Here is a 13497-nt window from a genome sequence, read left to right as displayed (position 1 = left end):
GTAACATTTCCAATACAGAAATCCCCCTGGCTTTTGAAGCTCTTCTAGCTTCTGTGTCAATGTGGTGTTCCCTAGGGTCTTTTTTTTTCCCCCAAAGTCACTGAAAGAGAAGGGAACACATAAAAGCTCCAGTGTCTGGCCGCCTGAGTGCCTTTTCTCTTGATTGTTTTTCTCCAGACACTGAAGTCTGGATGTCTCGACTGAGCTTTTCAAAGATAGAATGTACAGTATCAAAGCATTATAAATTTTTCCAGTCCTTTCTGAGAGGATATTAGCCATGATGATCACTGAATGCTTGTTTTCTGAGGGAACAGCCACAGTGAGATGGAGGATTTGTATTGGTGGGATTACAAAGTGCCTTCTGGTACCTGTGTTGGGCCAGAGGGACTGTGCCACTGTGACTATGCCATTCCACAGCTCACCTAGGAAGAGATTAAAGCTGATCTTCCCTGTGAGCACACGAAGCTGAGCACTGCCTGGGCTTGTTTCCCTGGGGATGCCACAGTGAAAGCATTTGGCCAGACTGCACATTTCTGTGTGCCCGCTGAGCGTGCCGAGATAGGCTGTGTCTCAGCTGACCCTGCCCGCTCAACAGGCCTTACTGCCTTCCTTTAGGGAGCACTTCTAAATCCTCAGAGGGCTTCATGCAGTGGCTGAGTGAATGCAAACAATGAAAGACAAGCAGTGCAGTTTTCAGACTATAGCAGCTGTCTTCTGGCTAGAAGGGCAGGAGGAAAGCTGCTTGTTCCTGGCTGCACAGCAGTCCTTAGTGGAGCTGTGATCGTTGGGTGCCACGGCAGCCTGTGACCTGTCATCTGTGAAGCCTCCAGAGATCTTCATTAACACGAGTATTTCTCTGTTTAGACTTGAAAGCAAAATCAAATGACTTTCTTTAATTGATTGATTTATGATTTTTTTAATTGCTTTGATTTTTCCCTTTTTGTAGAACTCAACCTATAGGGACAATTTTAAGAAGTCCTGTGAATCTGAGTGACTTGGTTGTCCTGTATCCCAAGTTTAGTGGGGAGTCCTGCCTGTGCTCTGTTACTCCTTTGGTCAGGCTGCTTCCTCAGCACGACGGCGTGCATCACTGAAGTGCCATTCCAGGAAAAAAAGCTTAGATTTGTTTTGACATTTTCCTCTTTGGCAGGCACTTTATATATGCAGAATACGTTCTATAATATATAGAATAAGTTCTATATACATTCTGACAAGTGGTTTTTTTCATCCACACCTAAGGAATGGATTGAGCAGTCAGACTCACCCTAGGAGGAAATCGGATGCTGGCTGCTACGATCACTTTCACATTCCATTTGCCCTTGGCCAATGAGCTATTTTTAAAGTATTGATTTTTCTCCAGTGTTGATCTGAGAATGGTTCTCACTGTCTTTGTATTAAAGAAAATCAGAACACAGTTTGGGATTTTATGTAATGGCAAAAGGAATGTCTTTAGTACCCAGAACCGTGCTGGGGGCCGGGCAGATAAACAATGCAAGTGGTTGTTTAACCAGCGTGAGTAGAAGACTCTAGAGGAATACTAAAATGTGGTGTGAATTAATGGTTCAAAGCCATCTTTAGTCTTAAGGCGTTCAATATGAATATTGCTACCATATTCCTTCTCATTCAGTGTTTCTGTGAAAGATTGGCCACAGGCTCTGTATTATTCTGGAGAGTGACTTGGGCATGCCACTCCATTTGCGTGTACTTCTGCTGTGTCCTTGGGAAGCCAGTAAGGCTCCACAGTGGCATGGTGGTTACCTTCAGCTCCTCACGTCAAGTAGCAAGCACAAGGAATAATATTGCAAGGGAAGAACAGCCCGAAAGTACACTGTGGCCACGAAGCAGGACGTGTCCCGGCTTCTTTTCCTGTGGGGCTGGCAGAGACCTGTGCGTTGGATTCTGCTCACGGTGGAGTTGGTTCCTTTCTCTCTGGGTTTGGGGTTGTTTATATGTCGGAGCTGGCTGTTAATTGTTAAAGAGGTGGATCCTTGACTGAATCCTGAGTACAAACAGTCTGTGAATCTCACGCATTTTGATACTTTACGTTTATTTCCTGGTGTACTTGTGAACACATGTATGTTTTCTTTTTCAGCTCTCACTCTGGATCAATGAGAAGATGCTTACAGCTCAGGATATGTCTTACGATGAGGCAAGGAACCTGCACAGCAAGTGGCTGAAGCATCAGGCATTTATGGCAGAACTTGCATCCAACAAAGAGTGGCTGGAGAAGATTGAAAAGGTAACTAAAGAATGTCCAAAACATGCCCCCATCTGTGCCAAAGACAGTTTCACTCAAAGAGGAGATCTGCTGTGGTGCAGGACTGGTCCTTGAATCGTGTGTTCCGCAAAGTCAGAGGGGGTCTTGTTGCTGTAGGATAACTACCTGTCTCTTTTTGTCTCCAACTAACCCGTCTTATTCCTCATTGTTATCCAAGACACATTCATAGAACACATAAAGACTAAGGTGACAGTTTGGTTTTGTCTAACCATTCTTACCTGTTAGGAGTAAGATAGAACCTATTTCATACCCCTAAAGTGAACAGGGCAAATGTTGTAAATTGAGGTAATAAAGGGCAGGTACTGGCTGGGAAATAACTGAACATAGGTAAGTGTAGACACCCATGGTGCCATGCTGGTTTTCTTCTTTCAGGAATTTCAGGCAGCCTTTTCCCATGCCAACTTAATGCAAGTACAACCAGTTTTGTAATTAATTCATAGATTCACAGCTCTGTGTCACCAACTTACTATGAAGGCTTTTATATTCTGTCATGAGCTAAAACTAAGAAAGAAAATTAAAGTGTCTTTAGTCCTGACAGTGAAGTTTCTGTTCAGTGTAAGTTAGCTTAATTGCTTATTTCCTTTCCCGCTTTGGCACTGTATATTCCATTAGAGGCTTTTCTCTGATCTGCAAATAGCTGTACCCTTTAATGGTGTAATTAAAAGGCTGCTCTTAGTACTGAGCATACTTTCCCAGTAACAGCAGTACATCCTCATTCTTTACCTCTGAAAAATCAGATTGTAGCAAAGTACCAAAGTTTTCTATTGAGTCACAGCTGACGGTCACCGTGTTAATGTTTTCAGGATCACTGCTAGTAAGTATTCTGGGTTGTCAGTAGTGTTCACATCAGAGACGTTTGTCCACTGGTAGCACCACCCAGCTGCAGGGGTAGAAGTATAATTAGAAATAGAGCAAATATTTCCAAAGCTGATAGAATCTCCATATTGATAAAGATATATTTTAAGCCAAAGTGTCCTGCTGCTGTGTCCTGCTTGCCAAGGAAGAATGTTCTTCTCTGGCACTAGCATAAGCGTGTGGGAGTTGCTGTGACCCGTTGACATATCACCCCTAAGTTACATAGCTCTGTTTCTGTGACACAAGTTCCCTCTCCCAGCATTACACCACATCTGCAGCGCTCCCTTGGTGAGGTGCCTCAGAGCAGGCAGGTGGGCAGCTTGCTCAGCAGCAGCTCCCGTTCTGCCACACAGCTGTGTGGGGCAGCCTGCCCTACTCCGGTCCGAGCACCATCCCTGGAAGTCCCACAGAGGAACATGAGGAGTGGGGACAAGAAAGGATGTGTTGCTTGACCTTCCTGTTGGCAATTATCTCTCTTCCTTGCAACAGAAGGATGTGGGAGATGTTGTTCTGGAAAGAGTCACTGGATAATTGGAGATAGAAAGTGAGCGGTTGATGTTGCCAGCAGATGAGGAGTCTTGAATGCTTGCTAATTGGAATAATTTCACTTATGGTCTGTGGGTGCTCCTGAAGAGGAACCATTTTGCTTGCTCTTTGCTTTGCAGGAGGGAATGCAGCTCATTGCAGAGAAACCAGAGACTGAAGCTGTAGTGAAAGAGAAGCTAACAGGTCTCCATCAGATGTGGGAAGAGCTCGAATCCACTACTCAGACCAAGGCTCAGCGTCTCTTTGATGCCAACAAGGCGGAGCTTTTTACCCAGAGCTGTGCTGATTTGGATAAGTGGCTGAATGGTTTGGAGAGCCAAATTCAGTCGGATGACTACGGGAAAGACCTCACCAGTGTCAACATCCTATTGAAGAAGCAGCAGGTAAAGAACGCACAGGTTACCGAGCAGGCATTGAGCATCTACCTGCTCTCAGAGGAGAGGATGGGAGATCCTTTCAGTTCAGAAAAAATCTTCTTCTCTTTTCTTCTTCTTCTTGCTCCATTTATCTTTAAGAAAAAGCAAAAACATTCAGAAACAAATCAGCCTTAAATTTCCACTCCCTTGTACTTCCTTCACTCCCCACATTAATATCTCTCTTCTATCTCCTGTGGTAGTCCTCCATAATTACCTGCTAGATGTGTCCATATAATTACCACCAGATGTGTCCAGTGCTGGTTGGTCCCTGATTTCTTTCAGTAAAGACAGTAAGGACAGCAGGCAGCAATGATGCTCTCATCCGCATTTAGCCGTGCTCTGAAGTTGTTCAGTGTAACCAACTGATAGAAGTGATTTATCTGCACCTTGTTGGCCAGATTTACACAAGCAGGCGTAACAGGAATATCAGCAGGTGGCAGTTGTGAAAGAGTGAATGTGTGTTTAAACCTTGTACTTTGCAACAGGAGCACTACAGTGATTATTAGTACCATAAATCCTTACTGACCAGCATCTGTTCTTTCTCACGATGCTGTTAATGTGCCCTAGTTGTGTAAATTGCTTTTACCCTATTTTTGAAGTCCTTCTGCTTTTTTTTTAATCTGTTTTAGATGCTAGAGAATCAGATGGATGTTCGTAAAAAAGAGATAGAGGAGCTACAAAGCCAGGCACGGGCTCTAAGTCAAGAAGGGAAGAGTACAGATGAAGTAGATGGCAAACGCCTTACTGTCGAAAAGAAATTTTTGGAGTTGCTGGAACCTTTGAATGAAAGAAAAGCAAACCTGCTGGCCTCCAAAGAAATCCACCAGTTCAACCGGGACGTGGAAGATGAAATTGTAAGTGCAAGAGAAATCTCGTTCCCCAGACACTAGGAAAAGCTCACATCTTCCCACAGCTTGGAATAAACCTTTCAATCATGTCTCAATAGCATGTTATAGTCGTGCTGCTTTTTGCACCTCGTGAACGCTCTGTTTTTCTGGCTGTATCTGGGGTTGCATTAAAACAGGTGTGCTCTTTTTCTCTTGCTTTCAGTTGTGGGTTGGAGAGAGGATGCCTATAGCAACATCTACTGATCATGGACACAACCTCCAGACTGTGCAGCTACTGATAAAGAAAAACCAGGTAGGTGCTGTCAGAGCTCCCTGCCTGTTGCTTCTCCTTAGCACTGACTAGTTGAGTAAATACAGGCCGGGGGAAAAATCATGGAGGCTTCAGTGGTGGTGTGACTGTGTTGGGGAGTGGCATATTCCAGGACACTCATGATGGGCAGAGCCCCAGTTTAACCCTGTGAGCTGAGGGCATGTGTTTTGCTGCCCCTCCAGAGGTGAGACCCCTGACCAGCTTTTCTGGTTTTGTTTGTCTGCATTTCTCCTTTATAGACACTTCAGAAAGAAATCCAAGGACATCAGCCTCGTATTGATGATATTTTTGAGAGGAGTCAAAACATTATCACAGACAGTAGCCCCAATGCTGAAGCAATTCAGCAGAGGCTTGCAGACTTGAAGCAGCTGTGGAACCTCCTAATCGAGGAGACAGAGAAACGCCACAAGCGCCTGGAGGAGTCCCACCGGGCACAGCAGTACTACTTCGATGCTGCTGAGGCTGAGGCCTGGATGAGTGAGCAGGAGCTTTACATGATGTCAGAAGAGAAGGCCAAGGTGAGCAGCTCCACTGTGACACTAGTCTGATAATAATTGCTTAGCTACAGGGGGGCAGGTGACATGATCTAATCTGTCACTAATGTAACAGTAACATAAACCTGTTTCCCTTCTGAAAGCTCAAGCAGCCTTCTGTCAGTTATGACACACCAGATAGTGTGAATGATAGGCCTTGCTGCAGTCTGTGAAGTAGACTCACACTGTGCAAGGTAACTGCGTGCTTCCATTTACTGTAAGGTGAGATTTACCAGTGCAGTCCAGTTAGGTCAAGATTTCTGTCAGTTCTGAGTCACTGGGAACAGCGCACTGCAGCTCTCTGTGAAGCTGGCCTGGTGTTCAGCCAGTGGATGCCACAGCTGCTGGCCTGTCCTTACTCCTGGCACAATGAAATCAAAACAGCATCAGGCCATACCAGACTCGTTGAACTCCTATTTTTCAATAGTGTGGCAGGTACAGAAATGCATTGTGTTCATTTCTGTGTTAGAATAAAACCCAGCTTAGTACCTGTGTAACACGTTTCATGGGTGTTCATCCTTCTGTTCACAGGGATTTGTGTCCCTTTTTATATTTAAGCGAGGCAGATGAAGAGTTATTAATGTCAGTGGCTGATAACAAAAAAATACGTTAATGAAAAGGCGTATTGACAATATTAATTAACACTGGGAGTTGTTTTTTATGTTGGTGTTCTTCTCAACACGTACAAAGTTTTCATTGCAATGTTTCCACATGCTTTGGTGGAGAGCCCTTTGGTGCGAGCTCGTTGGGATTTCTTGTCTGTATCCAGGCTGGAGTTGGAAAGCCTGAGCAGTGAGCTGCCTAAAACTGTTTGCTTTTCTGAGCTCTGCACAATCACCAATGTTGTGCAAACACACAGAGGACTTCATAGAAGAAGAAACTGAACGTGCTCGATTCGCAGCTGCTGTGGTTTTGTTCTGCATCCCAGAGGAGCTGTTGCAATTCACTTTTCTTTCTCATTATTTTGCTTTCTGCGTCCACCATTTACTGTGGACTCAATAATTGATTTACAGCCATCAGAAGTTTGGAGCAGCTCATTATAAATTTTTCTGGCTGCCGCTCTTTGCTCGAGCAACAGGATGAGCTTGCTGTGCGGAGTCTCACTGGCATGGGGAGAATGGGCCATCATTTTCTGTCACCATTACAGGATGAACAGAGTGCAGTGTCCATGTTGAAGAAACACCAGATTTTGGAACAGGCTGTGGAGGACTATGCTGAGACTGTGCACCAGCTTTCAAAGACCAGCAGGACTTTGGTGGCAGATAATCATCCTGAAAGGTATTAAATGCTATTTTTAATTGTATGCTGAGTTTGTTTAGAAGCTCAGTCCCTTTATTGGGTAATTCTGATGCACAAAGACTATGGGGAAGAGAAAACACCTCTGGAGACTGTACAGGAGAAGCTGAGTTGAGTTTCCCTCAGTTCAAAATGCATGTTGAACCAATCTGATTTGGCCAGACACTGGATTTTAGGAGAAACAGCGTGCTGAGTGCAGTTCTGTGTCCCAGACAAGGTCAGCATGTCCAGACGTAGACTGCTGGATAGCACTGCACACATTCGGTGAACGCCTGTTGTACACTTTATACAGGCTAGTGGTGTCAGGTCTGCCAGCTCTGCTGGGCGGTACAGACGTATAGCAGTCCTGAGAGACAAGGATCAATCTTCACTCTGTCAACCAGCTTTATATGCAGAACACAGGGTGGCAGCTGTTTGTCCTTCTGTCTTAGGGCAGTGCTCCCCGAGATCTACTTCTTCTCTTTAAAATATCAGAAGAATCAGAATTGAGTCTTATGTTTTAAACATGGGCATAGTAACGTTCTGTTTTTTTGTTAATTTCTCTCAACATTCATAAGTGATTTTCCCTGTGGGAGACTCCAAGATGAAGAGTTGTTTGTTCTAAGAGCCGCAGCTAAGCAAACAGAATTCTCTGTTGGCTTTGACTCTGAGGCTGATTTGATGATGAGGCTGACATGTTTAACTGCCCTAGCTTTGCAGATTGGAAGAGAGAGCGATGGTAGCAGAGGTGCTCCCTGCTCCCGGTAGGAGGTTGTCATTTAACTCGAAAGCACTCTCTTGTGGTCGTCAGAGTTTCTTATGAGAGTGGATTTCCTGTCTGGGCTGGCTGAGCATTGCAATATCAGAATCATCTTCATGTGAAGTTGGGAAGGCAGGGCTATATGGCTCAGGGAGAATAGCTGAGAAAGATAAGGCAAGTAGAAACGTGATCCTCTTTTGGAAATGCTGAGCTTTAGGGAATAAGAAACCCGTCAGTGCCTCTGAACTTTGGAGCAGAATTTAAATGAAAACGAAATGTTCCTTGCCTCAGCAGCTCGAATCCTGCTTATTGTCATGGGAAAAAATTCTGGTGTAATCTGTGGTGAAGCAAATGAAGGTCTTGGTTCTTAGCTTTACTCTGTTAAGCAGTGGGCTTACACGTACATGGGGCAGAAGGGAGTTCCAGCTGGTGCAGTCAGCTGTTCCAGCAGAGGATTGGTCCAGAGTGTCTGAGCCAAATTTCTGCATGCAACTGGTTTCTGGGGGTTCAACTCCCAAGAGTGATTTTTATCCTCGTCTTATTTTTCATTTGACTTGTTGTTTGTAAATGGCTGTGAGGGCTCAGTGTTCTTTGTTTCTTTTTTCAGTGAGCGTATCAGCATGCGCCAGTCCAAAGTGGATAAGCTGTATGCAGGCCTGAAGGATCTAGCAGAAGAGAGAAGGGGCAAGCTGGATGAGAGACACAGGCTGTTCCAGCTGAACAGAGAGGTGGACGACCTGGAGCAGTGGATTGCTGAAAGGGAGGTGGTGGCAGGATCCCACGAGCTGGGACAGGATTACGAGCACGTAACGGTAAGCCTTGTGGGTATGGCTGCAGGTTTACCCTTCTGCGCGTGCAGCAAGCCAGCAGATGGTTGGTGTAACCGACCTGAACGGTCTGCTCCCATCAGTGTGTAGTTGCACCCTGCCATGAGTCTGTTTCTGTGTGTTTCAGATGCTGCAGGAGCGATTCCGAGAATTTGCCCGGGACACCGGGAACATCGGGCAGGAGCGCGTCGACACCGTTAACCACATGGCCGACGAGCTCATCAACTCCGGGCATTCAGATGCTGCCACAATTGCAGAGTGGAAGGATGGTCTCAATGAGGCCTGGGCTGATCTCCTGGAGCTCATTGACACGAGAACACAAATCCTAGCAGCCTCTTATGAACTGCACAAATTTTACCACGATGCCAAGGAAATCTTAGGACGCATTCAAGACAAACACAAGAAACTGCCAGAAGAGCTAGGTAGAGACCAAAACACAGTGGAAACGCTACAGAGAATGCACACAACGTTTGAACACGACATCCAAGCTCTCGGCACACAGGTGTGTACCAAGTGCTAGCACTGTCTGTGGATACAGAACCTTGATACTGCCCCAGAGGATGGCAGGCAATGCTGGCAGCTGCTTTCCAAGTGTATTCCTACAGGAATTACTTCTTATGCAGCATTTTCTTATCTGACTTCTCTGACGTTGCATTAGGTTAATTAGTTTCCCTGAAACAGAAATGCGAAGAATTTTTAGTACACAGAGGTAACACGAAATACAGTTGTCAGGTTTCTCTGTTCTGAATGTTGTTCTTGGGTATCATTCTTGTGCTGGAAGCCACCTCAGGTTCCCTTGGTCCTTATGCCACATTCACCTTGGTGAACATGAGACACAACCGGCTGCCCATAGAAGGAGCCAGGAATGATGTGTGGGGGGCAGAAGCAAATTTAAAGAGATGCGTGAACTTGCAAAACAAAAGGCAAACCACAACAAGAAACAGTACTACCAACTGAAAAAATGGCACCCTCCTCTGCTAGTTACTTTTCCATTTCCTGTTCTGAGGGGTAAAAGAAGCCTGCATCCCTACAGAGAGGCTTTCTGATTTGGTTATGAGTTTATGCTTCCAGTTGTGAATACTGTTTTCTGTGATGCTTCCTAATCACAGTCAGATTTCAAGTGCATAGTCCAAGCTAAGGTCTTGAAAAGCAGCCAAACTTGATCTAATTCTGTATCTTTTGAAGCCAAGGTATGATAAATAGAAGAAGGCAATTGGTCATCCAACACATTCAGGACTCTGAACCAAAAAAAACCAGCCTTCTGCTGCCAGAATGGGAATTTTGGAAAGGGACCGCATGTTTAAGAAATGGGGGAATTAAGACTGACTGCATTTGTCCCATTAGGATGGAAAAGATAGCTTTTATGGCTGAGCTGCCTGCCAGTTCTCAATTATGTTGCAATATACAGAGTTCTTTACACTAGAATAGAGGAGGTATAGCAACCATTGGATTTTTCGAATGTTTTACTTTCAGGAGCTGTAGATTTTATACATAAAATGGGAGAGGTTCACAAAATACCACTCCCAGCCTCTCTCAAGGCAATTGGGAATATGTCATAGTATGCTATGTCGTATCACAGTGCAGAGCTATGGTAGTGGCATGGTATGTGTGCCTCTAGCTAGCAATTTTGCATTGAATCTTTTTTAAAATGAGAAAGGCTAGTAGAGTTGGAAAAGTGCGTGAAACAGTCAAGAAATAGTGTTTGAAAGGAAAAGTGTTTTCTCATTGTACAAGGGTCTTTGCATTTCCCAACGTGCTGCTGCTTGAAGTCATTATCTGTGATTCTGAAAAAGCATCTCTTCTGTCAGCCGGCGTTGCTGTTCTGGTGCAGGATTTCCTGAGCAGCCTTCTGTCACTTGTGTGGGAGGTAGAAAATCTGATGAGGAAATAGTTCCCTTTTGCCCTGGAATTTGTCACTTTACGTTGGCACCCAGTTCGACACAAGGTTTAGACAGTAGCAAATCTTTGTTATTCTGGGGGCTCCTTGACCAACAGTCTTCTCCGATAAACATTCTTGTAGGGATACACCAGCTTAATAACAAAATAAACCTTTCTATATTGACAAACCAGATGTATCGGCAAGGACTTCAGAGGGCAATTCAAATGACGAACTAGCAGCAGAAACGCTCCCAAGTATGTGACTGAAAAGTACATAAGTGCTGACACGTTTATCTCTTGTGAACACACACCAGGTAAGACAGCTCCAGGAGGATGCTGCCCGCCTTCAGGCTGCTTATGCTGGAGACAAAGCTGATGACATCCAGAAGAGGGAGAACGAGGTCCTGGAAGCATGGAAGGCGCTGCTGGATGCCTGTGAGGGCCGCAGGGTCAGGCTGGTGGACACGGGAGACAAATTCCGTTTCTTCAGCATGGTTCGGGATCTCATGCTTTGGATGGAAGATGTTATCCGGCAGATTGAAGCCCAGGAAAAGCCAAGGTAACGTGGAGCATCTTGTGTGATATCACGTGAGAGATAAGGCTGCAGGTCAGTTGAGGAACATGTGTGACAGTCAGTGTCACTGAGCCAGAAGTTCGGAGAGGTTGGCAGGATGGCGGTGTGCTGGGAGCTTGCTCCTGTGCTCCTGCTGGGGGTTACTGAAGTAACTGCAATGGAAAATCATGTTCCAAGAGATTGCTAGCTGCCTTTCCTCAGGAACAGCAGCATTCCGGCGCCAATCGGATTTCAAATAAGCAAATCCTGTTTTCTGGACTACAGAGATAACTACAAATTAAATTCTGTGCTGTACTGTTCTGGCTTACATTATTTATTTGAAAACGTAACTGCTGTTTGTGTCTGAAATACGTGTTTCTGAACCATGCATTGGCTATTTTAGGGATGTTTCGTCTGTTGAACTGCTAATGAACAATCACCAGGGTATCAAAGCAGAAATTGATGCCCGAAATGACAGCTTTACGACCTGTATTGAGCTCGGCAAATCTCTTCTGGCAAGAAAACACTATGCATCAGAGGAGGTATTGTGCTTACTGAGTGTGTAACAGCTGCAGTGCTGATGGCCTATACATTCTGTGTCAGCTAGAGAAACTGTCACTGTGGAATCTATGGATTCATAAGCTTCGTGTTTATAGCGTCACGCATTACTTCAGGGACCATTGCATTTATCTACGAGTGTGAAATTAGCGTGTGATTTCATGCTGTGAATTCATGCTGGGAAGCAGGAGTGACACCTAGATGCACAATATCATTGTCCATCCAGGAAACACAAAGAAGCTGCTGCGTTCAGGTCTGCAGGGAGCTGTCTCTGCGATGGCTGCGCTTGGAAAGGTGTTTTCTTTGAGCAGGAGCAGAGACAACTGTGAGGGTGTCTGAGTTTTAAAGGGGCCTGCTAGGGAAAGGAGTGGGAAAATGTTTATGGGGAGTAAATGCAGGGAATGCTATGAGAAAAATATATCCAGCAGCCTAAGGCCTTGATTTGTTTTCTGATCCCACTAGACTGAAGAGCAGTGGTTCAACCCGTGTTTCCTCATGCCTTTTTTTGGCCAAAGAAGGGTAGCCACTGGTTGTAAGACACTGCCCATGGCAGGAAGGTGATATTTGCTGTGTGTGCATTACACATAAGAGCTACAGAGGAACTGGGAGATTTTCCTAGCCAGTATTCACCCTGAGCACAATATGGGGCTTACACTGGCACATCATAGCTTGGGGCTTTTAATAGCAATCGTGGGCAGCACGTTTTGCATTATTTCCTAGAAAACACTTACTACATTTGCACCATCTTTATCCATTGTGCTCTTTTTACCAAATAATTTTGATATTGTAGTTCTTAAGAAATACTGCATGTAAACTTGATATTTTAATACAAACTATATATATTTATTTCTACTTCAAAAATAAGAAAAAACTGTTACATTCATACTCAGGTCATCTCCTGACAAAGCAGTGCAGTGTGTCCTTTCAGCAAATGCCAGTGTCTTTTGCTTGTGGTAACAGCTGACATGTTGCAGTGGGGTGAATGTGATGCCTGATGCTTATGTAACAGTCCTGCATTCTCCTCTTAAATCCAGATCAAGGAAAAGCTACTGCAGCTGACAGAAAAAAGAAAAGAAATGATTGACAAGTGGGAAGACAGATGGGAGTGGCTGAGACTGAGTAAGGATACCCTTGGATTTTACTTCGCGGCCCCATATCTGATTCTCTCTTCTCTGTCTTTCTGAGCATTGAAAAAACATACAACCCCTTACCTTCTTCTATTAGCCTTCGTTGAAAGTATGCTGGTACTGTAGGAACTGTAGAATTCACATCTGTTAATTGTAAAACCATGGAGAACTTGAAACAAAGAAACCTGCACAGATGATCTTGCTCTCTGTGCCTGAAGTTAGAGCCAGGTGAAACAGATCTAGCATGTTTTGCAGGTGTCATCTTCCAACTGCATTTTTACAGAGGATGTGCTAACAAAAAATATGGGGAAGCAGTCTTGTTACATGTAACACCCTTGCATTATCTGACAGACTGGAAGGCTGCTGAACAGTCTGTTGACATAAGATGTACTTATAAGCATCGTAGCATTTTCCAAGTTCTTTGCCAGAAATAACACAGTTCAGAAACTCTAAGATAAAGTTTTCTGTAGCTCCTGCAGTTGCCAATTTGTGCCCTTCTGTTATCTCAAGCCGTCCAGTGCAGTGTTACCATGTGGTAGAGTTCTGGGCTGTAGGTTCTTCATTGTTCCTAAGTCTCAGCGGGCTTTAAGAAGTACAGCTGTGTGAGGAACTGTCCCTAAGGGTTGGTGTTGGTATCATGTTCATCAGAACGATGCGTGCTCTCATTCACAAAAGCTGCTGAAGCTTTTTTTCTGCTGGAAGGAAACCTTGAACTAAGCACTGCAGACAAGCA

The 13497-nt window shown here is 44.7% G+C and overlaps 1 protein-coding gene across 2 annotated transcripts in view; it reads left to right on the top strand.

The window, feature by feature from the left end:
• SPTBN1 (spectrin beta, non-erythrocytic 1) overlaps positions 1-13497 on the top strand; it is a 121701-nt gene that overhangs the window by 94341 nt on the left and 13863 nt on the right. For both annotated transcript variants that reach the window (XM_065739439.1, XM_065739440.1), the window contains 11 exons: positions 2093-2239; positions 3799-4062; positions 4725-4949; positions 5146-5235; positions 5493-5771; positions 6934-7064; positions 8429-8633; positions 8776-9150; positions 10841-11085; positions 11483-11621; positions 12672-12756. In XM_065739439.1, coding sequence (XP_065595511.1) covers positions 2093-2239; positions 3799-4062; positions 4725-4949; positions 5146-5235; positions 5493-5771; positions 6934-7064; positions 8429-8633; positions 8776-9150; positions 10841-11085; positions 11483-11621; positions 12672-12756 — 2185 coding nt within the window. The remainder of the gene's footprint in view (positions 1-2092; positions 2240-3798; positions 4063-4724; positions 4950-5145; positions 5236-5492; positions 5772-6933; positions 7065-8428; positions 8634-8775; positions 9151-10840; positions 11086-11482; positions 11622-12671; positions 12757-13497) is intronic.

Source organism: Cyrtonyx montezumae, unplaced genomic scaffold (assembly GCF_038088225.1).
Source record: "Cyrtonyx montezumae isolate F1298 unplaced genomic scaffold, pur_monq_1.0 scaffold_24, whole genome shotgun sequence".
Taxonomy (NCBI): domain Eukaryota; kingdom Metazoa; phylum Chordata; class Aves; order Galliformes; family Odontophoridae; genus Cyrtonyx; species Cyrtonyx montezumae.
The sequence above is the reverse complement of the archived record's forward strand: the minus strand, read 5'-3'. Positions and strand labels throughout refer to the sequence as shown.